The sequence below is a fragment of the Leuresthes tenuis genome, unplaced genomic scaffold, assembly GCF_036924035.1.
Source record: "Leuresthes tenuis unplaced genomic scaffold, fLeuTen1.0.hap1 SCAF_22, whole genome shotgun sequence".
In the NCBI taxonomy this organism is placed as follows: Eukaryota; Metazoa; Chordata; class Actinopteri; order Atheriniformes; family Atherinopsidae; genus Leuresthes; species Leuresthes tenuis.
In genome coordinates, this window is record NW_027325376.1 from 5,792,755 (window position 1) to 5,820,394 (window position 27,640).

At 43.3% G+C, this 27,640-nt stretch overlaps 1 protein-coding gene across 3 annotated transcripts in view; it reads left to right on the forward strand.

Moving 5' to 3' along the window:
- The first annotated feature begins 1,194 nt into the window (after positions 1-1,194).
- pcdh7b (protocadherin 7b) overlaps positions 1,195-27,640 on the forward strand; it is a 104,381-nt gene continuing 77,935 nt past the window's right edge. For all 3 annotated transcript variants that reach the window (XM_072376435.1, XM_072376437.1, XM_072376436.1), the window contains exon 1: positions 1,195-5,142. In XM_072376435.1, coding sequence (XP_072232536.1) covers positions 2,068-5,142 — 3,075 coding nt within the window. In that variant the 5' untranslated portion in view covers positions 1,195-2,067. The remainder of the gene's footprint in view (positions 5,143-27,640) is intronic.

A 27,640-nucleotide genomic window follows, 5' to 3' on the forward strand; every position in this document is an offset into this window, starting at 1 on the left:
CTCACTCCTTCACTCACTCATTACGCTCACACACTGTATAATTTCACACACAAACACACAGCGCCGCACCGTCCTTATAGCTATAACAAGAAGAGAGTAATTTGAAGTTGAGGAAATCCTCACGCGCAAGCATGAAAAAAAGCGTTTTTTTCTTTTTCTTTTCACTTAACACAACAGCGCAAATGCACGTACGTGCTGCAGAGGAGATTAAGCGCGGAACATATATTTTCAAAATGCTCTAATTCACCCGTTTGACTGCCCTGCTGTGCGTCCGCGGAGGCATTTTAGTGCGCTGCTGGGAAGACTGAGCGTGACACGAACGTGTCCTTAAAAAATGCACTCGACACGAGCACTTGAATGACAACAGTTGTAGGACACACACCGCGTGCGCTAATCTCACACAAGGAAGTGGGTTTTGCGCAGTGGCCGAATGACAAACCCTCGTCAATATCTTGTGGATGGCCGCGCACGGCGAGGGAGGGGAGGATTTGAGTGTTTATTCCTCTTTATGCAAATTAATTCATAGCCACGGTGTCAGGTTTCCTGGATGCTGAGTGGACTGAGCAGCGGGCTCGAAAAGACACGGAGCCCACTGCGCCTGAGAGCTCATATGCAGCCACTGGCGACCACACGCATTCAGAGATCAGTAACCACAGGGAAACCACAGCAGTGCGCGCACAGTCTGCCCCGTCCCGTCTTTCTGCTTGACAGACATTCGGAGCTGCCACAGTAAAAACAGATAACTTGTGTCGATCTCCGAGTGCGTAAAAGTTAGTGGTTTGTGAATTTACGATCCCTGACAGAAGGGTCATTTTGCGGCATCTAAGCATTGGATCCAAAATATAGCAATAAGCTTTCGATAAGATGCAACGACTATAATAGACTAAAACACATACAATGTTGATTTTATGTGAGATTGCACCATATCACCCACTGGAATGTTTTAAATAGAAGTATAAAGTGTCAAGCCACGTCAAGACCAAAATACAGAATAAAAGGATCAAATAGATGCATATTCTTCCTCTATCCCTGTGCTTTTTTTTTTTTTTTTTTAATTGTCGTATATTCTCTGCTGGCCTCTGGACCCGGCAAACCAGACCAAGTCCGACCCTGTTTCCGCGCGCTGCCGGGAGGGAGGTGGGGTGGAGAGAGAGAGAGAGACTGCAATATCATTTGTGAATCCCTCTCACAGCGCTGCAGATAGGGGCTGCCAACACATGCGGCGCGTCTGCAGGTGAAAGAGCAGGCTGAACACAGAGAGGAATTCAACTGTTATTTCCTACAAACTGCGTCGGATGTACACCGTCATTTTTATGTCACACGACTCTTTTTTTCCCTTCTGAATGCAACTCTAACATTTTTTTGTGGGTTGTAGAGTTGGCTCGTAAAAGGAGAGAGAGAGAGAGTGAGAGCGGTGCTATTCTGCTTGTTGCAAGTGACTTAGAGGAATAGAGCAGAATAAGAAACCGGACAGGTAATCTGCTGCATATCCTCAAGATCAGCGAGCTGACCAGCTCCGCACAGTCCACGCTCACCGTGGGGCGAGTTTGGAAAGTGCGCGGGTATTTAAATGATTCTCTGACATCAGTGGACATAACTTCGGACAGAGGATTAGTAAAGGAAAGGAGATTTCATAAACCGTGAGTAGAACGGAGCGACATGGACTGAATTTACTTTCTGGTGATGCTCGGACTATAACATTTTGGCTTTTACGCGCGTGACAAACAAATATCTGAGGCACCGTCCGGAGCGCACGAAGACTCTGGCGTGAAGCTTATTTTTTATTTTTTATTTTTTTATAATAAATTAATAAAGATAAGAGAAACTAACGTCCACCACTGAAGGAGGGAAAACAGTGGAGAGAGCAAAGCCCCGTGCACTTGCTGCTTTTCACTGCAGCACAAGAGAGGAAGCCGTCCGGAGGATGAAGTCTCACGCATCCCGAAGCAAAGAGCTGTGCTCTTAATAAAAACGAAATTTCTCTCTATTTTCAGACTTTCCATTAGTGATTTATTTTTGTAGTACTTTTTTTCATATTAACGTGGACATTTTTTGCAAGGTTGAACAATGAGGACTACTGGTGCAGTGGACTGTTTGTACTATTGCATGCTCATCCTGCAGCTTGTGCATCAGCCCGCTGCCAAGCAAGTGCTCCGGTACCGCTTAGCTGAGGAAGGACCCGCCGATGTCAGAGTAGGCAACGTAGCCGCCGACTTAGGCATTGAGGCCAGGTCCGGTGAGGTGACATTCACTCTCGAATCCGGCTCAGATTTTTTCAAGATAGACAACATAACAGGTGAGCTCACCACCAATGAGAGGCGGATAGACCGTGAGAAATTACAGCAGTGCCAAATGATATTTGATGAAAACGAGTGTTTTATAGATTTTGAAGTGTCGGTGATCGGACCGGCGCAGAGCTGGGTTGACCTCTTTGAAGGAAAAGTCATCATATTAGATATAAATGACAACACACCGTCTTTCCCTTCCCCTGTCCTGACTCTGTCTGTGGAGGAAAACAGACCCATTGGAACTCTTTATCTGCTGCCCACAGCCACAGACAGAGATTTTGGCAGGAATGGAATAGAGAGATACGAGCTTATTCAGGACAATGGGGAGAATTCCAGGCGCTTGGGGTCTTCTGGGGATCCATACTCTGGAAAGAGGAGATTTGAGGAAGGAGCAAGCAGGAGCAGTGTCTTTGAACTGCAAGTTGCTGACACCACTGATGGAGAGAAGCAGCCTCAACTCATCATTAAAGGGGCCCTTGACAGAGAACAGAGAGACTCCTATGAGCTCACGTTGCGCGTTAGGGATGGAGGAGATCCCCCTCGCTCCTCTCAGGCCATTTTGAGGGTAATGATCACTGATGTGAATGACAACAGTCCTCGTTTTGAGAAAAGTGTGTATGAAGCAGACCTGGCAGAAAACAGCTCCCCTGGCGCCCCCATACTGCAACTTAAAGCAGCCGATGCAGACGTGGGGGTTAATGGTCAAATCGAGTATGTGTTTGGGGCTGCCACAGAGTCCGTAAGGAGACTGCTGAGGTTGGATGAGAGCACAGGGTGGCTGAGTGTGTTGCACCGCATTGACCGTGAAGAAGTGAGCCAACTGAGATTCACAGTAATGGCCCGTGACCGAGGCCAGCCACCCAAAATGGACAAGGCGACGGTGGTGTTAAACATCAAGGATGAGAATGACAATGTCCCTGCTATTGAAATCAGAAAGATTGGGCGCATTTTCCTAAAAGATGGTGTAGCCAACGTGGCTGAGGATGTAGTGGTGGACACACCCATTGCCTTAGTTCAGGTGTCAGACCGTGACCAGGGGGAAAATGGCATAGTTACTTGCACAGTAGTTGGGGATGTGCCTTTCCAGCTCAAACCGGCCAGTGAGATGGAGGGTGAGCAGAATAAAAAGAAATATTTCCTGCACACATCTGCACCACTGGACTATGAAGCCACACAGGAATACAATGTGGTCATCGTGGCTGTGGACTCCGGAAGCCCCAGCCTGGCAAGTAATAACTCTCTTATTGTCAAAGTGGGCGACACTAATGACAACCCTCCTATCTTCAGTCAGAATATAGTAGAGGTGTCGTTCCCTGAAAACAATGCCCCTGGCGAGAGGGTGACAACAGTGGTAGCAATTGACGCAGATAGTGGGAAGAATGCTGAACTAGCTTATTCCCTAGACTCATCAGTAAATGGGATTTTCTCTATTGATGCAGACAGTGGAGACATCCGAGTAAACACCATCCTGGATAGAGAGCAAACAGAGCGCTACGAATTCAAAGTGATAGCCAAAGATAAGGGCATAAACACCCTTCAAGGTTCTGCAACTGTGGTTGTACTTGTGGCCGATAAGAATGACAATGAGCCAAAGTTCATGCAGGATGTGTTCACCTTCTATGTCAAAGAGAACCTAGATCCAAACAGCCCAGTCGGCATGGTTACAGTAATTGATGCAGATAAAGGCCAAAATGCAGAAATGGGTCTTTTTATTGAAGAAGAGGAGGACATCTTCTCTATTGAGAATGAAACTGGGACGATTTTCTCCACCTTGTCCTTTGACCGAGAGCAGAAAACTACATACACGTTCCGTGTTAAAGCTGTGGATGGCGGTGACCCTCCCCGATCTGCCACAGCCACAGTTTCACTCTTTGTCATGGATGAAAATGACAACGCACCAACAGTCACTTTTCCAATAAACAGCTCCTACACCCTTCTTCCTCCTTCCAGTAACATCAGAACAGTAGTCAGAACTGTCATAGCCACTGATACAGATACCGGCATCAATGCAGACCTGAACTACAGCATTATTGGGGGCAACCCTTTCAAGCTGTTTGAGATTGATGGAGGCACTGGGGTCATTTCACTGATGGCAAAACTGGAGCAGAAGCACTACGGCCTCCATAGACTGGTGGTCCAGGTGAATGATAGTGGACAGCCTTCACAGAGCACCACCACGCTGGTTCATGTGTATGTTAATGAGACTCTTTCTAATTCCACAATCGTGGAGGCCCAGGTGGCTAAGAGCCTGAGCACGTCCCTCAACACCAACATTGCCGGTGACCCCAACTATGATCTAAGCAAGCAACGCTTAAGCATTGTAATTGGAGTAGTTTCAGGCATTATGACTGTCATTCTCATTATTCTTGTTGTAGTCATGGCCCGTTATTGCCGTCCAAAGAATAAGAATGGCTATGAGGCCGGTAAGAAGGATCATGAAGACTTCTTTACGCCACAGCAGCACGATAAATCCAAAAAGCCCAAGAAGGATAAGAAGAAACAAAAGTCCAAACAGCCTCTCTACAGTAGTATTGTCACTGTAGAAGCCTCCAAACCCAATGGGCAGCGCTATGACAGTGTTAATGAGAAGCTGTCGGACAGTCCTGGCATGGGTCGCTATCGTTCAGTCAACGGCGGACCAGGGAGCCCGGACCTGGCACGGCACTACAAGTCCAGTTCACCACTCCCCACGGTTCAACTTCACCCACAATCACCAACAGCTGGAAAAAAGCACCAGGCAGTTCAGGAGCTGCCCCCTGCCAATACCTTCGTTGGCACCGGAGATAACATTTCCCTTGGATCTGACCACTGCTCTGAGTACAGCACTCAAACTATCAACAAGTACAACAAACAGGTAAGAAGACACATCTCAATGTTCCTTTGCTTCCCCCCACCACTCTTAAATGTCTCTGCTTTTTCCTCTTAGTGTTTTCTCCGCCATAATGCTTTCTGACAGTGCTAGTCTCAGTAGTCTTGTTGCCTTTATGGTGCTAATGTGTGTCAAGTTAGTGGTATTGATCTGTTTTGGTTTGGAGTGCCATTCACATGTAATATTTAAAAAAGGCTTAGATATGCTTGGGTAGGGATACTGTTACCACTTAACCAAACATGTCCAACTTTTGTTACTTTCATCTCAGCATGTCGAAGCTGCCTTTTCCGTCAGGAGTGCCACAGCTTCTAACCCTGGCAAATGTGTGTTAGAGTGTTGTAGACAGCTCACATAAGGATTTGGTTTGCAGTTATTTTATCCCAAAGGGGAGCGTGGCAGGAGCTGGCTACGCTCCCCCTTAGTTGTGTCAAGCCCTGACCTGCCCTCTGTCAGTGCAAGGCTGCCTTTTCTTTTTTGAAAAAAGGACAGGAAAAGGACAAAAGCATAAAAAGAAGGTAGATGTAGTTTGAATGCTACTCTGGCTTTGCAATGTTTGCGGGTCAGTTTTACAGTATCTGCTTGAGTAGGACCACCCAGCAAAGAAGTCCTAATAACATGCTTCTTGTACATCATTTTTTGACCCAGCAATAAAAATAGGCATTTATATGTTGCCTCCCATAGTGTACTCCCTTATCTTTTTTGCATGTATACAAATGTCCACCACACTCATCTCCTCCACCCTACAGCTCGTATTACTTCTATTCTTGAGTGTATGCTTTTCTCTTATTTTCTTTTCATTAGGACTTTTTTTTTTCTATTTGTAGCACATGTAGAAGTTGCAGGTAGCATTTGATTTGATATTCTAAATCCATGATGTTTGAGCTTTTACGGACACAGCCTGTTATTTTGGCAGATTTTGCACTGCTTGGTGCAACAGCAGAGAGAAACGAAGTAAAAGCTTGATGAAACAAGTTGATTTTGTTTCTCGGGAAAAAGAACAATATCCTTGCCCATTAAAGTCTAATGAATTATTGATCTTTCTTTTGCTTGGTTTCAACTCTACGCTTTTAAATTCAGGATTGTTACTTACTTGCTTGTCCTTTTTGTTAATCTGCTTTCCTTTCTGGCATTCCATATATTGTTTTTGTTTTTATATTAGATGCTCATTGTTGACTTTCTCTTTGGACATTTTTAAAGCATCTTTACATCCCTCTATTCACCCCTGCTGCCTGTTTTTCCTCTGTACTCCCCCCCCCCCAGCCTCTTCCACATCATACCCCGTACAATGGCGCTTTCTGCCTTACCGTTTTTTTCTGACAGTAGTTTCTTTTTTAATCTCCTCTCTCATCTCTCTATAACCCTTCTCCCCTCCCTCTTGCTATTTCTCCTCTCAAATCATTTCAAGCCCTTTTCATGGTTCTCCCTTCTCTTCCCCTGCTCTGTCTGTTACAGCCTCTAATATGGTGTATTCACTGAACTGCTTCCCAGAGTGTGAGGAGTGCTGTTGCTTTCGGATGTCTCCTGCATAATTAAAAGGGCACTCTATTTGCTGCTGCCGCAGCAGCATGTATTGTGTGTCACTATGCTCCGCTTATATAATTATTTATTTACTCTCTACATTAATGCTGTGGGAACCTTTATGGACTGTGCATTTGTTAGAGTCTTTGAATGAAGGCAGCCTACAATATCTAAGTTTGAGTTTACATGAATTTCAATAGAATGGCAAAGAAAGCATGTAGTAATCTACTAGGCAATATCATTCATGTTTACTGTGTGTTGCAGTCGGTTTGGCATTTATTATACAATACCCAGCAGGTAGTCAATTTGCCTTTTATACCCTCTGGGCTCAGTAAACACAGACTGTTGATACATTCCACTGGGGTGAATAGGGCAAAATTTAATGGCTGCAGAAGTGAGCTAATTGAAGAGAAGGTGTTTGCTCATGTGCTCCAATTATGGCATTAAACAGCGAACTCTTTATAAGATTAAGAAGTGAAGTGGTCGTGCTCCTGATTTTAGGGACATTGCATCTAAAAATACTTTGTTGTCTGGTGAGAGCCACCTCAGCAAAAGACCATAAAACACATAAAACACACAGATCATAAAACCCTCAAGGACAAATTTTTTCAAACTATGGCTGACAGAAAATGCTACACATAATAATATAATTTTACAGTATTTCATTCGTATTTGTTCTTTACATGTTTTGACCGTATATGTACATATGTGTTTGTGTGTGTGTAGCCTTATATAACCAGAAATGGCATTGAATCTATCTAAAGTGATAAGCTATATAACAAGTTATGATACAAAATATTCCATAGAGTGTGTGTGGGAAGAAATGGAGATAGCTTAAAGAAAGACGGCCCTGTTAGTGGTGTAGAGAATGGCCCCTACTGTTTCATGAGGGACTTGGGGTTGGGTGGAAAGATAAAGAGGACAGGGAGGGAGACAGAGAATAGGGCCGAACATTGTAATCTATAAGGTATCGAATTCTGTCTTTCTCCCTCCTCGCCCACCTGATCTTGCAATAACGTCGCAGGGCAACCTGCTCGGCAGGTAACCAGGCAACTGGTGGAGCTTATCAGTGAGGCGAGTCTTTCTTTGTAGCCCGTCAGACATTTGAACAGTCATTAAGCTTAGCTTAGCGTAAAGGAGAAGCCAATGTGTCACCCAGCAGCTGCTGAGGGTTTGAACTGGACAGACGTCACATTTAATCTCCTCCTGGATCTCCACTGATTGCTGCCTTTGTTAACAGTATTTTTCTCAGATTTGACCGTGTATACACAGCGTTATGCTCGATCCGTCCGTTCTGTACATGCCTGTGTGCAGTTGTTGAATCTGAAAGCTGATGAGAAGTGTGTTCTCTAAACAGAGCACTTAACTTTATTACTTTTGGCAGAAGCTTCTGTTCAGACCAGTGCCAGAAAATAATGCAGTCCAAATGTAATGTGGGGGGGAATGAAATCACTTTGCCATCAAATTAGCACAAGCCATCAGCTTTTGTTTTATCACCGCACTTCAAAGGGCCACTTGTGCCCAGGTGGATCACTTTTAATCAGTGGTGAGCCACAGCAGCTTGTATTCTGTGCTCCTGCAGCGTAGCCCCCTCAGGGCAGACGGAGGCCTGGTCCACACATTTAAACCAGGTTATCTTGCCTCAGGGCTGATGCAGCAAGCATAACTGGACATTGCCCTTTCCGCAGCTCCCAGTGCTCATATCCCCCGCACTCTGGACAGCTGTTCCTACAGTGCCAATGTCGTTGCTCACCTGCACAAGCTGCATATGGCTGGGAATCATCTGATTTGCGTAAGGCAAACCCTCAACCCACCGCACTCAAGCAGGACAAACGAAATCACCAGGCAAATGGAGGTCACCAGGGATGGTGTTTGTAGCTAAAACATGGGAAGTGATTGCCCTTGAGGTTTTAGACAGATCAGGAAACCAATATGGAAATGAAGTACTTTGCCTGTGGCCTCATTTGTTTCAACTTAATAAATGTAGCTGCCTAAACACCTACAAAGAACCACAGCTTAAGGTGAAAGTCACCTCGGTGACCCTCTGTTTTGAACAGATGCTATTCAAGTCCGATTTAATTTGCAAAACACTAATTTAGAAGTTCAAATTCTTCTCATGGCTCATATGATTTTGCCAGTGAAGTCGCACATTCAGCCAAATAACTCAATAATAGGCCCTACTTGAGTATTGGTCACTGACACAGGTCGCCTTAGATTTGGAGAAAGAGACGGGCACCGCTAGCAAAATCACGCAAACGATTTTCTGATTATGACAAAGAAATGTTTTTTTCAAGGCAGCTTCATTGAAATTCATGATAGGTGTGCCAAAAGTGGCAAAAAGAACCATCTGGAAATCTTGCATTTAGTAAGAAATGAGATGATGTGCAGCAAGCTGGTTTGTTTTATTGCCACATTATTATAAGCGCTTGTCCTTGCTACGGCTGACTGTGGCTAACGTTATCAAAATTGTTTTGGATCTATTACGGCTTAATTCAATCTATGGATTCTCAGGGTTTTGTTGTTTATCTTCCGAAAGGGAAATGGAAGGACTAAGAGGGCACAGTAATACTCATAAAATTGCAGCGGGCAGCATTTTCTGGTATAATTTTGTTTTGGTGATTTGAATGCATTCGCTCTAAGGCAATTACTAATCTAAGGATTAGACGTGCCTGATATACAGGCAGAAATGGTGAAGACTGAGAGGGAAAGCCACAGAGATTGCCATAGCTGGCTGCTATAGTATCTGCTATATTACTCTATGTATAATATTCTAATACTATGGTTTTTTTCCCCACTTCTTTTGCTTGTGGGGGGGAAGCATGAAAAATATGGCTTCACTGCTTTTTCTGTCATCTTTCCTGTCTGTCTTTTTTAACTCCCACCTCTACACATACACATCCAAGTGAGCACAGTTGAATTCACATGAAAGTAAATACTCATGATTGAAGAATCTGAAGAAGTCTCAACACTTTTTATGATAAGATGGCAAGAGGCAGAGGGAGGTGGGAGGAGTAAGGAAAGAAAAGACAAGAAATTTAAGCCGCATGCCACCTTGATTGCTCTCCACGCTACTGATTGTAAGTGGCAGCGTCGAGGATGCCACCTTCTTCTCGCCGCTTCGTTCAATTTGATGTCATCGAAAATGGAATTTCATTTCATAGTCGGAGGCGATGACATTAGATAGAGCTCACCAGGATAAAGCTGATATATATTTGCAGATTTGCCTTTCCTGTGGCACTATCAATCACAGTATACTCGCCATATTGAGGACTTGTTTTCCACAGCAATTGTTAGGAAGAGTTTGTACAGCAAATTGACTTTTACAAGTCTCCCAAGGTTTATGATATGCTATGCTAGCCTTGTTTTCTCTATAGCTGTCCTCTTATATCGACTCTTGGAGCCAGAACCAACTAAATGAGAACATCACTTAGCGCTACTGCTGTACAACCCTGGGGAATAGTCCTCTGTCGAGGAACTGGATCGCAACACGGATCAAACGTGAGGCTTGTTGTTTGTGAGACTAATAGGCGAAACAATGGTGTTGTGTTTACTGTGACATCGTAGCTCATCAAAATTGCAACAGTGTCTGGCAAAGTCAAGCTCATAATGATGTTATTTATTTATCTTGTTTTAGCTGTTGTTGTTTTGCGGAAAAGGTCACGGGCCATTTGTTCCCTTGATGTTGACTGAAACAATTGGCAGGTGCAACTTCTTTCTCTTTTTATGTGTGCTTTTTTTTCTTTTAATAATTTTTTTTATGTGCAAATTCTTTTAGCTCATGTTTAAGTATATGTTTGTATGTGTGCCCCCCCCCCCCCCCCCCCCCCCCCCCTTTCCCCCACTCAGTCATAGTGTTGAATCACATGAATCACTCCCTGTCAGCGCTGCTCGCACAGGTCTGTGGTGTCAAGGGAACTGCCAGCAGGGCCCGTGGTCCCCATCAAGGGGCGACAATTTAAAACCCCATTCAGCATTACCCATGTTGTCATATGTGTCCTTCATGAAGCTAAGAATGCAAGCCATGAAAGCTACCCAGTGCGACATTAAGTTGTCTGTAAAGCTGAGTGAAGAAGAAGGAGCTGTGACATTTTGCATCCCAGAGAAACAGAGGAACGACGCTGGATTTGTAGAGATGACAGGTGAACGTTAACAAGTTCAACGGTGTAATTGGATCGAACTTAATATGTACTACCTTCACCCTGGGTTCAGGTTCACAGTGATTTATTTTTTAAGGCATCGACAGATAAGCACCTGCTCTAACTCTCCTTGATCATTTTCCTCCTATCCTGCACTCTTATATATTGAGAAACTGCTGAAGTAAAATTGGTCTGCAATTCAAAATGCATACGAAGGCTGAGCGACCTTTTAAAACACTTCTCAAAACTTTAGCTTTTTTTTTTTGGCCAAAGGATATTAATTTTTACTAACAGGCTGCAATCATTCATGTTTTCTAAGCAGCAGAGGATAATGTATATGACTCAGATTGGAGCGGGGAGGAATTGGACAGCTTGACTGCTTCTATTAGCCCTGTTTTGGTACAGCTCCTACCATGTGGCCCCCAAATGAGATTATATGTGCATGAAACAGGAGGTAAAGCACTAACCAACTATCCATCAAAGCCGGGGGGACGTGTGTGAAAGTTTGTGCATGTGTTCTCAGCGGGTGCGCTCACTGTGTTGGTGCGTGTGCTTATGTGGAAGGGCGTGATGAAGTGTGTGGGCGTACAGTATGGGTTTGTGTGCGCTTGTGTATCCTGTGAGGGCTGGAGAAGAGAGCAAACGGGGCCTCCGCAGTTCAGTCTCTCCATCATCCTGCACACCAGGCACACGAGTAGCGACATGCCTGAGAGGGTTTCAATATCCTGTGTGTGTGTGTTTGTGTGCCTGTGCTGCTCTGTTTACCCAAGGAATGCAGTTCATTATATTTGTATGTGTGTGTGCCTTATTACATATACTCTCTGCACACATGCGAACCAAGGCAGATGGAGCCTGAAGGCTAGAGCAATGCTTTCTTTTCACCTGTTAAAAGCCCACAGCAAACTTGAGCAGTCTGGGTGGATAATATGCCTTTTCTTGACTTGGAACTCAGAGTTTGAACATTTTAGCCCCGACTGAGCTATTGGACCCCCTGCTGTGACGCTCACATACCACCCGAATTAGACTGTGGATGTGTGCAAAACAACAGAAATATTCATTAGCAAAGCACTGGCAGGGGCAGCAGAAGCTCCTGTATCGATGAGGCTTTACCTGGGAGAGAGCAGGCTATTAGCCAGGTCCGATAAATCTTGTCATAGGCTGGAAGAATCTGCCTGCCTGCTGAAGAATGAAGGTCACGGGGCAGCTGGAGTTACGATAGGCCTCGCAAGGTAGCTGCTATCAAATCAACTGAAATATGAAGTCCAGTTTTTGAAAATGCTAATTTTTTACCTCTCTCCTGGCATATATCGCCCTCCGCTTGCTCTTTTAGTGTGCTGCATAAGATGATGCCGCATTAAATTAAAATTTGAACAAGATCTTTCTGCATATTGTCCATTTATTGAGTTTGTTCTGGCTTTCATCTCCTCATTTTATGATCCAGTGTCATATGACGTGATGACAAACAGCGACACTGCCCATGATTTTACTCTGATCATTTGAAAATCAATCACTTTATTCATTTATTAAGAACATATTAGGCTAACATTTGCTGCTTCCAGTGTCTTGAATGTTAAGATTTGAAGGGCTCCTTTTACAGGTTCATGATTTCATTTCAGATGACTGCTTGCATATGTTAACATGACATTAAAATATGTGAAAAACAGACATTGTTTTCCTGATACTGTGCACTGCTGCAGCACGTCTTCTTGCCACTGCCTGAAACGCTGGTGAGCTTCTTTATCAAAAAACATATTATGGTGCTAATGTACACTCTCTTTTCAAGGTGCACTAAACTAATGAACGTTCTGGTATTGGGCTAAAGTGTTACATGTAGACGTGTAAGGGAAGACGAGCGTGAACTGCAAACACATTTCTGACAGTTCATTAGCAGTGTGAGAGAAAATAACCTGTGTTATTATTGAGGACTTTGTAACTTTGCAGGTGTTCTTCATGCCCAAAAGGCTATATAACACACTGATGGATAGAGAATAAGCATAAGAAATTTATCTGGTCATAAAAATGTGATTTTTTTCCCCTTAAATCTGTGGTGGATTTCACTCTCTAAAAGAAAAACAGAAAATTAACAGATTTTAAGACAAAATAGAAGCTAAGAGACCTTGCATGAAATCTATAGTGAAGCTTATATTATGCTGCCAGAGCAAACAGTACTATATATATAATCTGGCACCAGCCCTGATATGTTGCCTATCCCCATAGGCTGTCCCTGTTGGAAGGTGCAATATAAAGTGGTGATGACTGTAATGCTGGCTTTAGTCAGACAAAGTCTACAGTGAATTGACGAGCTCCAGACATTTAATATGGCTTCATGTATTGATTTGCGGCAACCTGCCCTATAGCCTGTTTATTATCTAGCTTTGGTTTCACCTTTTACTCTTTTTCTCACACAGTCTTTGGAAATTGAGTTCTCCTAGTTATTTCTCCTCCTCTGTTAACAGCAACAGTGTTCTTTGTAACAACTACAAATAGTCAATCAAACTGGCCACTGGCAAGGAACTGGCCTGCTGTTTAGAGTCAGGAATGAACGGATGAACTCAGGCGCTCGAATAATAACACGTTCGGAAATGTGGCTTTTTGTTCAGTTTGTCGAAGTTATGGAGGGAGGCAATCTGGGGTTTGTAATCAAGGCTAAAAGTCATCTTGGACATGGTTAATTTACTCTGAGTTGCTCCACTGCAACACTTGGGACACAATGGCCAGTTGTAAATTACTGAGTGGATTCAGTGGTGAGAAGTGTCTTGAGGGGGGGTGCCGAGCCTCAGAGGTGGGGAAAATGAGGAATGCTGTTACATTTGTCCCTGTTTGGTTCTAGCTTGATGAGGTCTGGGATTGGGGGAGAGGCGAGGGCATCAATCAAATTGACATGTGTGGGGGCAGTAAAATGATTAGAATAATTGTATACAAAGCCACTTAAAAATGATCAGGTTTTTTATAGTTTTTATCACAACTTCCTTTCAAAGCGAGCCTTTGCTTAATAAGCTTCACTTAATGTCAGATTCATAGTTTTTAATCTGCTTGTAATTATATATTAATAACAGTCTTCAGCAGAAGGTGGAAAACTGCTGGGAATGTAAGTGCATAAAGGACGCCTATCACACAGTGAAGAGCTCTTATGAATTGGTGACGTGAGGGGTGCTCAAAGCGACTGCGACAAGCAGTAAAGTGCCCGCATGGGTGACATTTACAAGTGTGTCGTGGTGATCCCCAGCTGGACGGTGAGTGAAGACAGTTACTTTCTGTTTAATCACCATCAAAATTCTGCGGCTGCTGCAGCAAATGTTTGAGTAGCGCAGATTACTTTCCCCGTGAAGCCAATTGCAGGCGATCGTTTGATGTCTAAGCAAATGTGCTTAACATGCATAACCGCTCTTGCCTCCCTTGCCTTCCTCTGCACATTTGAAAGATTTACGTCTGGGGTGTGTGCATGTGTGTGCCTACCCTTTTGAATCTCTTTGAATAAGCTTTTCTTTGCCCTGGCAGCCTCTTCTCCCAGTGAATTGGGGACATGACATGACAATTGAAGACCTCGTTATTTATGTTCAAAATGCCGGTGTTATCCATGCCAGCATGGCTTTATTTGAACAAGGAGGCACATCGGCAATGGTCCTCAGTTGCTGTTTAAACCGTTTGCTTTGGTTTACTCAGGAATCCTTGGTGGACTATCCATTGTTACTATGGTAATATACCTCCACCATGCTTGCCCATACCCACGGCAGTTTCTCCCATGGCCATATGAGTGGATTTTTTTAAAAAAGGTTTCCACTGCTCTCTCATCTTACTTGAGTCCAATAATTCAGACATCTCAGTGCCAAGAGCTGAGCTCAGAGGTGACGGCCTCCCCAAAAAAGTCTTCTAACAGCATTGGCAGCATTGGCCCAAAGTTGGATGAGGCGTGGGAACGTCGTGTTCCACTAAACTGTTTTGATGAAGCCATCTGGGCAAGCAGGGAGGATTTCAAAGATGAAGGTCCCTGAGCACTAAATTGGCAGCAGTTTGCTTCACCACATGGACTCATCTCTTCCCTGTGTCACAGCTCCTCAGGGAACCTTAGGGATATACTGCCCTTCCCACTTAGAGTTCTTGATTTATGAGATCAAATTAGACAGTGAGAGAACATCAGTAGATGCACAATGCTTTGCTCTTTAACTCATGGCCAGTTCTTTGGAATTAACTTTCCTAAATCTCTTCCTGCTTTGCATACCTTTGTAAAGTTTGTCTACTTTTAATAAAGAGTAAGAACAATACTTTTGAGCCTTGAGAGGCGAATGAACACTGTGTGACAAAAGAAAGCATTTACAATGTTTCAGTCACATTTCCACCCATTTGGAGAGAAGACGTGCTGTGCAAGGTCAAGACAGTTGTTGATGCCCCACATTCAAATCTAGTGTTCTTAGTCATCCCAAAGTACCAAATAGCCATAAATCACAAAGACAGATTAAACAAGTCTTCAGTATTTCATTCCCTATCTGTGGAGAATGATGGATGAATAACAATGAATTAATTCAGACATATTAAAGGGACCAGTGTCAAGGATCAAAAATGGAGAATGTTGAATACATATAGTAAATGCCTGAGGAGTGAACAGAATGACCAAGTGTGTGAGTGAGTAGATGGGAAAGCAGCAAAATATAAAGCAGCCGCGTTTAGCGGTTTACTGGAAACTTATCAACATGCAGCTTAAAGGCAGAAGGTAGAATGACAGGAGTGAACTACAAGAGGGGCACGTTTGCATGTGTGCAGGCACTCCTCACTGTCATGATTCTCGGCACATATGCAGCTAAATGAAATGGGACTTTGCTTATGTGGAGACATGAATGTGTCTGAATGGAAGTTACTGCAAAAAATCTGCAAATTTGCTGACTTAATGAAATTAAACAGTAACCCTGTTTGGAATGAAGTTCGTAAGGCATTGCCTGTAGAAGCTTAAAAAATATTCATCCCACCTTGGTCTAAAGAAGGCACTGGTTGCCCATAGGAACACTCCAGGGCTTCTCTTTGATTACTAGCCTCGGTGTCCTTGTAGAAGTTGTATTGGAGCTCATAATGAGCACTGTGGGCAGGTAATGGTGTGTGCCAAAAAACGCTTTCTTGCATGTGGGTATGTGGTTCTTTGCACGTTCCTCATGTGCTGTTGACAAGATTTGGCCTCAGTGTCCTTCCAGACTAGACCACTTGTCAGAGGCTCTGCTGTTTTTGTTCAAATCCAGGAGCTCTACGAAGTTAGAGGCCTGAAAAAGAGAAGTTAAAATTGATGTTGCTTGCCAAGCAACCAGCTCTACTTCAAACCGTCCCTATAGATCTGAAAAGGCAGCGTGTACAATCTCCACATTCTCTCCCTGTGATTCACTCAAGCCATTGGCACTTATTTGCAAAGCAAATATTTTCAGGCATCCATGTGATTTTTAAGCATCAACCGAAATATTCTACAGATAGTTTGAAACAAAAGACACTTACTGTCCCCCCTGCAATTACATTTCTCTGTGATCTGAGGGTGATGCATTGTGGGGAGGAAGTGGACAATGCTGCCTCACGTGTTTACCTCACATAAGCACAATGACAACAACAACTGCGACAGCGGCGGGAGGAGGCCCTTTGTGCAGCAGGAGCTGATACGCCAAAAGGGAGTGACAGGCTTGAAAAATTGGCAAACAGTGTTTGCTGGAAGGCTTCCTCGGGGCTTGGGTACCTTTGAAATCATGTGCGAATGCAGAGGAGTGTGAATGAAAAATAGCTGTGTGATCCTGCCATGTTGCTTCTGTCAAGAATGCGTGATTTTTTTCCCTCTCTCCCTCCCCCCTCAGTTTGCTGTCATCCTCATCTGCCCCTCAAAGCGGGCTTTTTTCTTTCTGTTTCTCATCATCTCTGTTTTAACACTCCATTCTCTCAGCAACAATCCCTCCTCCATCTCTCCTCTGTGTTTTGCTCTCTCATTCTCACACTCCCATCCTCCCCCTCCTCTGTTTCTCCAGCTTAGTGGACGTGGTTATTTAAGGCTTAGATCCATAAAACCCGCCTTAGGTGTGTTTGCTTTTGTTACTTTTCCAAAATGATGCATTGACTGCCACATTGTTAGCTGATGATCCTGGTTCAGCCACTGCCCGTCAGAGGAGAACTTCATGTGGTTTAGTGGGAACTTGAGACCAGGGCGGAGCTCGGCAGGTTTTAAACACCGGAGCTGCCGCTAATCTGGGAAGTCCGGGAGACAAGTTGTGAATTCCTGTCAGCTTAAAAAAAAGTATTTTTCCTTCATTCATTCATTCATTCATTCATTCATTCACACGTGCTTCCAGTCAGAATATAGTAGAGGTGACATGTCCTTAAATCAAAAAGTTGTCGATACTTTTCATTGGGTGTGCCCTACAGGAAGCAGGAGGAAATACTACTCCTATCAAGCATTTCCATATCGGAGCAAACTAAATTTTCAAGTCTCTCTTTTCACAAGCCACAAAGTCCTCTTAAAGATGAAGGGGTGAGGGTGGATCATTTTCAACCAGGTGACGTGTGTTCGACCCCCAGATATGGTAACTGTTTTTTCCCCTTTGAGTTCCATATGGTTTGTGCTTAAAGCATCCCAGCCGGAATCAAAATGCATTCTTCGCTCCACACCACCTCAGCAGATGCCATTGTCACACTTGACATGCAAGTGCTCTCATGACACTGGAGGTAGCATATTCTTTGAATCTAATAAAGGTTGTTATTGCCTTTACGAACAAACATTTTACAGGGTCATCTTTTGGTGGAGGATGGTCTCAGTAGAGCCGGACAATAACACCACAGATGAAACAGAAGGAAATAAGGATTTTATTGCCAAAGTTTCAGCAGGTGATGATGTGTAAATGTTTAATGATAACAACAAAATGTGTGTAACTTCATCAGATAAGAATACAGAGCGGCTGAGCAAATTATTCTTGGCTGTTTGGAGTGCACGTATGCCTCTGAATGTTTTCTTTTATGTTGTTTCCCTTTAAAGTAAAGATTGTTGACTTGTTTTAGTTATGTGGACGGTGAATATTAAACACACCATAAAAAAATCTAAATGAAATCCTTTGACAAAAAAACAACAAAACAATTTCCAAGCCTACGCTTGCAACCCCAAATGCATCGTGTGTGTGCGTGCGTGCACACGGACAAACTTGTTTGAACCAATTAGTTATTTTTGCCTCTCTGAATTAGTGAAAAGGGTGCTTTTTTTTTTTTTTTGGTGCCTCGTTGCAACACAAACCAAAAACAGTCACAGCGTGATTCCTCCTGCACAACATCTGTCCCAGATTGCTCTAGCCTTCCTAATTAAACCCTGTTTACCTCAACATTCTTAAAGCAGACGACTGACTACTTATTAGGCTCAAGCTTCTCAAAGCCCTGTTTAAATATGTGCAAGCTTGATAGGAAGGCTGGTGCCGTGACTGGTGAGCAAGGTCTAAAAATTCCAGTGGAAACCCAACAAGTTTCCCTTTGAGCATCCCCTCTTTGTGTCCGTCTCTGGCCTTGAGGATGACAAGTCTCAACCAGAAGGTATTGGTCTTTCACACCACAAAAAAAGGCTTAAATTATGCTCTGTGCAGCTCTTAAACACTGTTTTGGTAGATTCAATTGGGAGGAACTATAAAAGAAGAGGAAAAAAGGGAATCTGGAACTTGCGGCAATTTCCAGTCATACATTTTTAATGCTTTTCCGCTGCTTTTTAATTAAAACCATGCATCAGAATATAGTGAAAACCCCATATCAGAAGTGGGGATTGGAGGGTGGGCAGCAGACAACTTTACAATACACATTATCCCTCATATTGTTCACGAGGGAGATTAATAGATACTTTCTAAAAAGGCTCCTAAGCCTTTTTTGTGGAGATTTACTAAATATTTGCCCTCTGTGTTTTGGAGTGAGAGGGGCCAGAAGGTGCATTCTAGCTGGCTATATGATTTTAAACCTGATTTAAAGGCTCCTTGCAAACAACCCTAGTTTCTCTCTCTTACATACATGCACTCACATACACACACTCGTGCAGAGAATTATCCTGGGCAGCAGCCTGATTCAATTAGGAGGAGGTGAGGAGCAGAGAGATGAGGGTCACACTTGCCACTGCAGCCCAAATGGAGATGCTTCCTGGGAGACCCAGCTTGTCTCTAAATTTGTCTGCTCATGGGTCATTGTTTCATCACAGCCAAGAATGGCTCCAGGCCTCCCTGTGACTCCAGCTATCTATACATCTATAATATACATTTCTATTTGAAAGCTCCCTTGCTGCTGTTGTTTTCTTCCTCCTCTTGTGTGGACTGCTGCAGTCACAATTCGATGCCCCCTGCAGCTCCTAAGAGACATGGGCTTTGCACTAGCATAGCAATGATACTGAAATTGTGCATATCCAGCATTAATGCAATGTAATGTCACTTGCATCACACGATTCTGGTTAAAGGGCTGTTATTCAAAAGTAGGGAGCTAAAACCAGGAGTGCCACAGTAGCCCACATAAAGTCGTTTTTCATCACCTACCCTGGAATATATAACGATATCTGGTCATGCTTCTGTACTTTTGTTATTGAAGTTCTAAAATGAGCAATGAACAGGAAAGATATTAGATATAGATTTCTTGTAATGGTGGTTACTGACAGCTGTGGGTCTTCTCATTGAGGTGTAATGGATGGAGGGGTCAATGCTGGATAAACACCTGGCCCTCGTGTTAGAAAGTTACACAAACAAGCTCTAGTGGGGCTCTTTATAAAGAGCTCCTGCTCCAAAACCCTGTCCAGATGGCTGGATCCTCTCAACTGGAGGATCTGCTCTGAATGAGAGAAACACTCCACGCAAACTCTGTGTTTTATGTAAACCAATCTATTGCATGTATAAAGCACCTGAACACAAACTCAGAAAACATATATTATACAGCCTTTCTGTTGTTGTTTACCTGTGTCTGGCTCCAGCTGCTTTGGGTATCCATAGTGTAGTTATATGTTTCTTTTACAAGGTCTTTTGCTTGTGTTTTGTTTGCAGTGAAGCCTTCCTGTCTAAAAAAGGCTTTTCTACACTGTTTTCATTGCATTTCAAAGAGGATGTGGATTTAATAAACAACAACTGGGGCTGGAAAAATCTCAGGAGGACCAGCTGTCTGAGTTACAGTAGTTTAACTCGACTCCTACAGGATAAAGAATAACATAAATGATCTAAAGACAGCACCAGAGGGAGGCTGCCTGTAATAAACCCAGTGATGGACAGAGGTTTTAGTGAAAACATTTGATTATTTATTTACAAAGTTTTTAAGAATGTCACTTTTTCTTAGTTAGAACAACAGTAAGAACATAGCACAGTTTTCCTGCCTCTTTAAGGTTCGAGCCCTCCATCGGTGTTACCTGCGTCGAGGGTAATGTGCATCAGAGCACAGAGAGACACAAACGCCTTTGAACGTGTCGGGCGCCTGGGTATTTTCTCTGTTCAGGGTGAACAAAACTTAACATCAAGACATCCACAACACCTGCGAGATTTAGTGTTTTATCCTCTCCACGGCCATGTCTTCATTTATTAATAGCGAATCTGACAGGTTGTGAGGATACGGGCACGAATCTCTAAAAGTTAACTCTGTCTGAAGTCAGGTTTGGAGCTCAGCTCTGAATCCAATTGTGAGAGAGGCATTTTCCCCTCAGGGGAGAAAGAAGGAGAGAAGCAAGGAGCACAACAAAAACAAGTCTTTCTTGTTTTTTTGATTCCACTCAGTGATCACTAATTACAGACTGACAAGGCTCTTGTTAAAAAAAAAAAACTAAATACAAAAGAGAAAAAAATACATGAAAAAAAACATTAAACACCCAGTGTAATTACATTTATTGTGATGAGTTGGAACAAACACGCTCCTCTCATCCTCCAGGGACTTCTGTGGGTGTATGAGGACGGAAATGAATCTTTTTTAGTTTACCAAACAAACAGCAACATGCTGTAGGTTTTTTTAAGGGCTCCGTTAAAGTTGAGAGGGAGTTTGCAGTGATTTCTAAGTGTATTAGCATGCAATTTGGAAATGGCATGCTGTTAGATATAATGAGAATAAACAAGGTGGCTTTCATGTCGGGGCAAGGTGCCGACAACTGCACCGGTGCCCTAGTTGGGTCGAGCAGGTTGCCAGGTTGGAATACAGCACTTCTCCTTTACCGCAACCGCTAACCTCCTTGCAAGCTCAGTATCCAGAACGCACGCCTCAGCAGGCTGGCTTCACTCGGAAGCAAGAGGGTGACTCATATCTGTGTGCGGCTTCCCTCAGAAGCTCACAGATTGTTATTTCAACAGTAGCGGTGGAGTTTAGATTTGCAGCACAATAATTATCTGGATTAAGCAAGATAGGAAGTAAATGGGTGCCAAACTTAACATGAAAGGCTCTGCGGTTTTCTTTAGATTGTCTTGTAGATGAAAAGGTGGAAGAACCTGTTTTGCTTTTGTGTTCGAGAGGGTGTGCCCATCCTCAACGAAGCAGAACGTCACAAACACACACACACACACACACACACACACACACACACGCACACATTCCACTCAGTCAACCTGTCTTTGCAAAGTCTGTAAGCGAAGTCTTGCATCTGCAGCTGGTGCGTTCAGTTCTAGAAGCACTCCTTTCATCAGTGCAACAAGGTCACAGCACTCTGCAAAGTTATGCCACTTCAGAGCTACAGTATTTCGAGTAACTAGTTTCAGCAGAGAGTTGAAAGCTGAAGAGGCGGAATTGGCAGGCCGCTCATATCATAGTGTTTTTTTTTTTTTTTAATTCCAGACATTTCCTTAGCCATTTGCAAAGGTCGCTTTCTAAGTGCTATAGATTCATGGATGAACTATGAGTCATCTAGAAATTTTGGAGCTCATATGAAGGAAAATTGTGCTGGGGGAAATAAAGAGATCCTCCCTGTGAAAAAGATAGCAACCAATTCTGAGGACGTTGGAGACTGCCATGAATAGCACTTTATGAAAAATGGCTATATGGTTATTCTCTCCTCAAGTCCATCTTTGGGGTCACCATGGCTACCTCTCTCTTTCTCTTTTTTATACCAGATATATGTAGTGTTACAAGTTGAAGATGTTCAAGAGTCTGTAAACAGTAATAATTCAGCTCATATCTGGAGCTCACAGGAGCAATGTCTGTTGCTAACCCCCCCCTGTGTCATTAAATGCCTCTGGCAACGCACTCCTCATGAAAGCTGTTTCTTGTCTTCCACTTCCACTCCAACATCTCATTTTGGCAGAGCACAGTTGGATCACCTCAGAAAAGTCCAAATAAGGTGTTTTCAACACAATCACCTTCTTTCCTTTCTCCTCTCTTGCTCTTGCTGCCCCTCATTTTTCCAAATCAGCATGCTCTATTAAAACAAAGCCAAACAAGGAGCTATGAGCGAGGGGAACAAACTAAGAAAATTCATTAGTCAGGGCGTTGTTTTCGCAAATTAAACATTAACTTTTCTTCCCCTTTTATTTTCCTTCCTTTTCTATGCGTCTCGCATGAGACGAGGTTGCCAGGGTGTTGTTTTTAGCAATTTCATTTGCCTGGGATAATGAGAAAATTCTACATATCAATATCAACCAAAGAAATCTCATAGTCACGCTAGGATGAGGTTGGTTAATTTGAACTTCATCACAGAGTGTTTACAGGCATTCTGTGGTGACTGAAAAGGCAGCTGCAGAGGAAGGTGGTGGCAGGATGAGAAAGGAGAGGACGGAGCCCCAGTCGCTGAGGTGCCTCTCAGCGGATGGAGGAAGCTGCAACTGCTGTTCTTCAAGTCAGCTAATTTTGGGGCTAAATCCAAATAAAGTCTTCACAAACGATTTCTGTTTTCTAGCTTTCTGCGCTGATTTCTTCTCTTTTTCCTTGGTTTTATTACTGATGTAGTGATGATGTAATGAAAGTGTAGATCTCATCTTAAGGATGGACGGCAGCCAGAACATGTAAAAATGTGAATAAAGAATGAGCAAGTGGTTGGATAAACCAAGAGAATTATGCAACAGTTTCTCGTTGGAATGCATTTGAAAGCTTTCTGAACCAATTAGTTAACTAATAAATGTTGCACTTAGATGTTACAGACACTACTTACCAATTTGACTCATTAATTATTGCTCTACAACCACCAGAATGTACTGTGCTTTGCTGTAGATTGCACTACTATCAGTGTTAATTTTGTACAATATTAATGAAGATAAAGAAATGGGAAAAATAGAGTCGTAATACTGATATGACGATGATGCCATACATCACTTGGGAATGTTCAAGATTAGCTTCCGTGGGGATACGAAGGGCGGCAAACATTGCATAGAGCATAAATGCTTTTAATAAGGTCATTTTAGCTGAATACAGATCCTGCTTGGGCTTAGATCAAATGTTGTGGGTTGAACAGCTGTAAGTGCTGAATTTAGACAGCAAGGACAGTTTTCTTAAGAATGGGCACAAATCCACACATGGAAGCAAAGATGTTCACAGAAGTTAAATAAAAAACAGCTAATGTGTCATTAGATGGAAGAAGTGCCACCAGTCTGGTCTTAACCAGAAACTTAAGCCATTAACCATTGGTCAGATCCCATTTTCACTTCATTACCCGAGGTAACCGAATACATTAAGTTACCTCTGCATGCGAAAATGTGTTTGTCTCAGCAGTTTAATCCAAAGAGGGCCCCTTTTAACGAGGGGAGTTTCTATATTACAGTGCATTATTCAATTAGAAGGATGAGTAAAGGTGGGTTCACTGTAAAAGTCCCCAGTGTGGGACTCTCACCAGCGGACAGCTGCAGCATCACAGACGGTTTATGAGAATGACGAGGAGAGATGGAGGAAGGAAAAGCAGATAGAGAATGGGAGACACAGTGAATAAGTAATGCAACACAAAATGTGCCTTGCCTGCATACATTTGGTCCCAGCCAGATTAATAATGTGCGAGCAACTACACGCCTGCAAGCTGTAGCCTTGCCAGTGGCGGCAGCACAAACCGGAGTACGAGAGGAATGATAATATAATATTTTGGCTAGATTGGGGTGGCATGCATAACTCTAACGACAGTTGTTGAATTGCAAATATCCTCGAAGGCATGTTCTTGCTTTGGCGGCTTATTAGCCAAAGCTATTTAGCATTTCAGCTCTTGTTCTTGGAGGAAGAAGTGAAATACTAAGCATGTCTCTTGGTTTGTTCTGTTGCTCACAGAAAGATTTAAACCATCTTGGCTGCTGCTTGAGCTTGAACTAAGAGGTAAATTGAAATATGAAACGTGGTGGCTTTTATGTGTCTGTGTTTGCCAAACCATCTATGTGTAGTATGCTGGCGGAGGCACATTACACAACAGGCAGGTGCACAAACATACTGTTGCCACACTGAACAACACTTGTTTTCTCGTTGGTTCCTCCAAATTGTCCTTATTTGATGCAATGAGCACTGTTTTTCCTGGTCCCTGACCAACTGAGCTGTGTTTGAGACTGATGTTTGAAAAATGGTTACATACTTGATCTTTTTTCTATCTGTCTGTGGATACACACTCATGCTCACACACAGAAATACAGACATGTACAGCAAAGCCAACCTCACACAGTTGGAAACAGAATGGTAAGAAATGTTGAAAATGAACAAGATTTGCCTCAAAATAGCAACATCCGCTTGGTTTCTGTTCAGTGAGATGTGGTGAGATTCCTCTTCCAAACAATAACCTGGAATCAGAGAGGCAAAAAGCTGGGACACAGTCTCGCTCAGCGGCCAAAGAGGGATAAGAATACAAATGCCCATTTTGTATGTGGGAGAGAAATCGAGGCAGGCTGGGATTGTGCACAAAGTCCTTCAAATCCTCTGAGGCGCTAGGGACCGTCATGTGCCGAGCGGTAAATTGATCATGACATAGCACAGTGGAAAAAAAAGAACTCGGAACATACAAGCATGTCAGAGGCACAAAAGATGAGGCAGTAGATGCAGGGCCAGAGAGAAAGGGAACACACACAGACCGCATCATTTCAACATCTACGCTGAAAAGCGGCGGGGGAGCTTATGTGTTGGTGTCTTTAAATCGGCACATGTGCACGTTCACATAAAGTAAGCTAAAATGCCACTTTTCCCCCCACGTACGGAGCAAACGCAGTGCTCACTGCTTCTTGATAGCTGCGCTGCCACTTCATCTTCTCTAACAGCTGAATGTGGGTTCATAGCCACACAGAATCAGATATACACACTTTGAAACCACCCTCTTTACTGAACTGCCACATTTTCTAGGTTAAACACAACCTTCCTTTGAAGTGATTTCTGCTGTCCCAGAGCATGCAAGTATTATGCTCACTACCTTGAAATATTAAAAGCTGAGTGCCGCAAAGATATCTGAGAGCATCCTCTCTATGCCTTTTATCATGCTTCAGACTGTCACACACACGACAGTGACCGTAAACCTTGCAGGATTAGGTAACAAATCCAAATGACCAAAGAGAGTAAATCTACAAGTGAGGCATGAGGTGGAACGTCAGATGAGTAACTGGCTTAAGCTAAACAATCGGCCGTTATGAGAGAGAAGATACTACAGACGCTGTCTGCACGTGATGCTAAAATATTAATCGTGTCGCGTTTGATATGACAAGCTGCTTTGTTTTGGTTGAGTGAGAGCTAAGGCCTTGGCTAGATGACAGCAGGCATTATGTCAACAGCGTTTTTTTATACATGTTAGTTTTAATAGTTAATAAGGGGCTTTGTCCTGGGTAGGGCAGATTACTTTGTTTTGACTGGAATGTCAAAATGATCGTGAGGATGTGTGAGTATAAAGATCCTTCACTGAATTTGGAGTAAAGCTTTTTGGGTTTGTATGAACATTTGTGAGATTTTTTTTTGTGTCACTTCAACTGAATTTATTCAGATCAGTCTAATCTGGTTTCACACATTCAAGTGTTTTACCTTTTAAACCAAGTATATTGCGACTGAGCTCTTTGTTTAAATCCTCAGCTATCACCCGACCACACAGTGTTGCACGGGCCTAGTTATGTGTGTTTAGACCTTGTCCGACTCACATCCATGCAACTGGGCTGCCCCTTTGAAGTGGTGCTTACCCTCAGTCTGCCCTTTGATCTGCTCGCCTCGGCCTCCCTTGAACTCTCAGTGAATTCTTGCACATCTCATGGGAATTAAAGGACGTACTGAATGAACCGAAATAAATTGAGGCCATCACTATCATTGTTACTCCAAGGGGCAAAGAAGCATTCTTGAAGATTTGTGAGGAGGTCTGGAGTGGGGCACGTCTTTTGATGGCAGATTCTTGTCTGGCACAATAGCCTCCTACGGAGTTTAAGAAGGCTTTCCTCAAACCTTTGCAAGTGAATGGAAGACCGTAAATATCATTTCAGTTCAGCTGCTTTTCAGGTTGTGCACGGAAACACCTGGCTGAAAACACAAGAAATCTGCTGTTTTGATGCCTCTGTGAGGTGGAAAACTCGCCACGTTAACAAATGCAACAAAGTGCAACAGAAACCGTTTCAGGGGATAAATTGTGGCGAACAGAAATCTCATGGTTGTTGTGGACAAAGTTGTGGACTTGTAATATGAGTTGTTCAGAAGTCTATTGTATGTATTTACAATAGTGTCTTATAAAAATATTTTTATAATATCTTTATATCTGGTGTTCTTTTAGTGATGTCATCCGGAAAATTAGCCTCTCCTACCAAATATCTTGATTGACGAGGCATCGCCCAACAACTGCACAACAGTAGTACATGGAAATGAGCGTGTTTTAGCATACTACTGTATATTGCAGCTTTATTTTGAAGATTCAGCTAAAGTTTGGATTGAACCCAAGCTGTTGTGTTGTGGAGAGTTGTGCCACTCTTGTAGATTTTACGTTACAGCAAAGAATAATGTCAGAATAATTATGCTTCTGTTCATATGATATCCTGCACTGCTCCCAGCAAGTGGTTTGGGCAACCACTGAGCAGCTAGTGGTGGTTCTTTATGACTCACGGCAACATCGTTTTCCCTCATCGCAGTAGGGGGGCTACCACTTTGTCTTTTATACACCTGACAACAATGGGAAGTGCTGTTGAGCTTTATTCCCCCTTTGACATCAATGCCGCTTCAGAACTATGCTGTTGAGGTGAGGCTACTTTGCTGCTGAGCTGGCCTCGCTCTGCCTGGGGCTACATATGACGTGTGCAGCATACGTACCCAAAATCGGCGTTGAACAGCTAAAGAACCCTTGCTTGAGTCCCATCTCCAGTCCCCCTCTCCTTTACTCTCCAAGCCAATTATCAATTCCCCTTTGAGAGACAATGACATTGAGTTTTGACAGCTGAAGGTTTTTTTTTTGTTGTCATTGAACTTTTTTTCCATCTCTGTCTGCTTTTGAAGGTCTTTAATCTTGGCTCAAAGACAGGTGGGCTGGTTGAGCCGAGCACTAAATGAAAGCCTGCGGAATTGTGGTCGCCTCTTCGACCTCAGGTTCTCCTTCCTCGAGAGCAGGCCTTGTTACCGGCACAGGGATGTCACTTCAGCGCGAGACAGATCAAACGCTGTGTGAAGTGCGTGCTTGCCTGTGCACACATCTGTGTGCATCAGCCAGAATCCTATTAGAACACCTGATAATGTCAAAAACTCACAGGGAGAGAGTTTTTTTTTTTTTTTAAAAGAAGAAAAAAAAAACTTCAACACAGGCAGGTTTTAACTAACTTTTTAGGACTCAAACTTCTCTGACAGACCCAAAGTTTTGCGAGGATTGGATTCACCTTGGCTGTCATTCTCGCTCAGCTCGTGTCCTGATAACTTTTGGCAATTTACAACCGAAAGGTCAAAGTCTGCTTGAGGAAAACTGAAGCTAATCCATCCGCTGAGGATACCTCTTTCGTGATGGCACT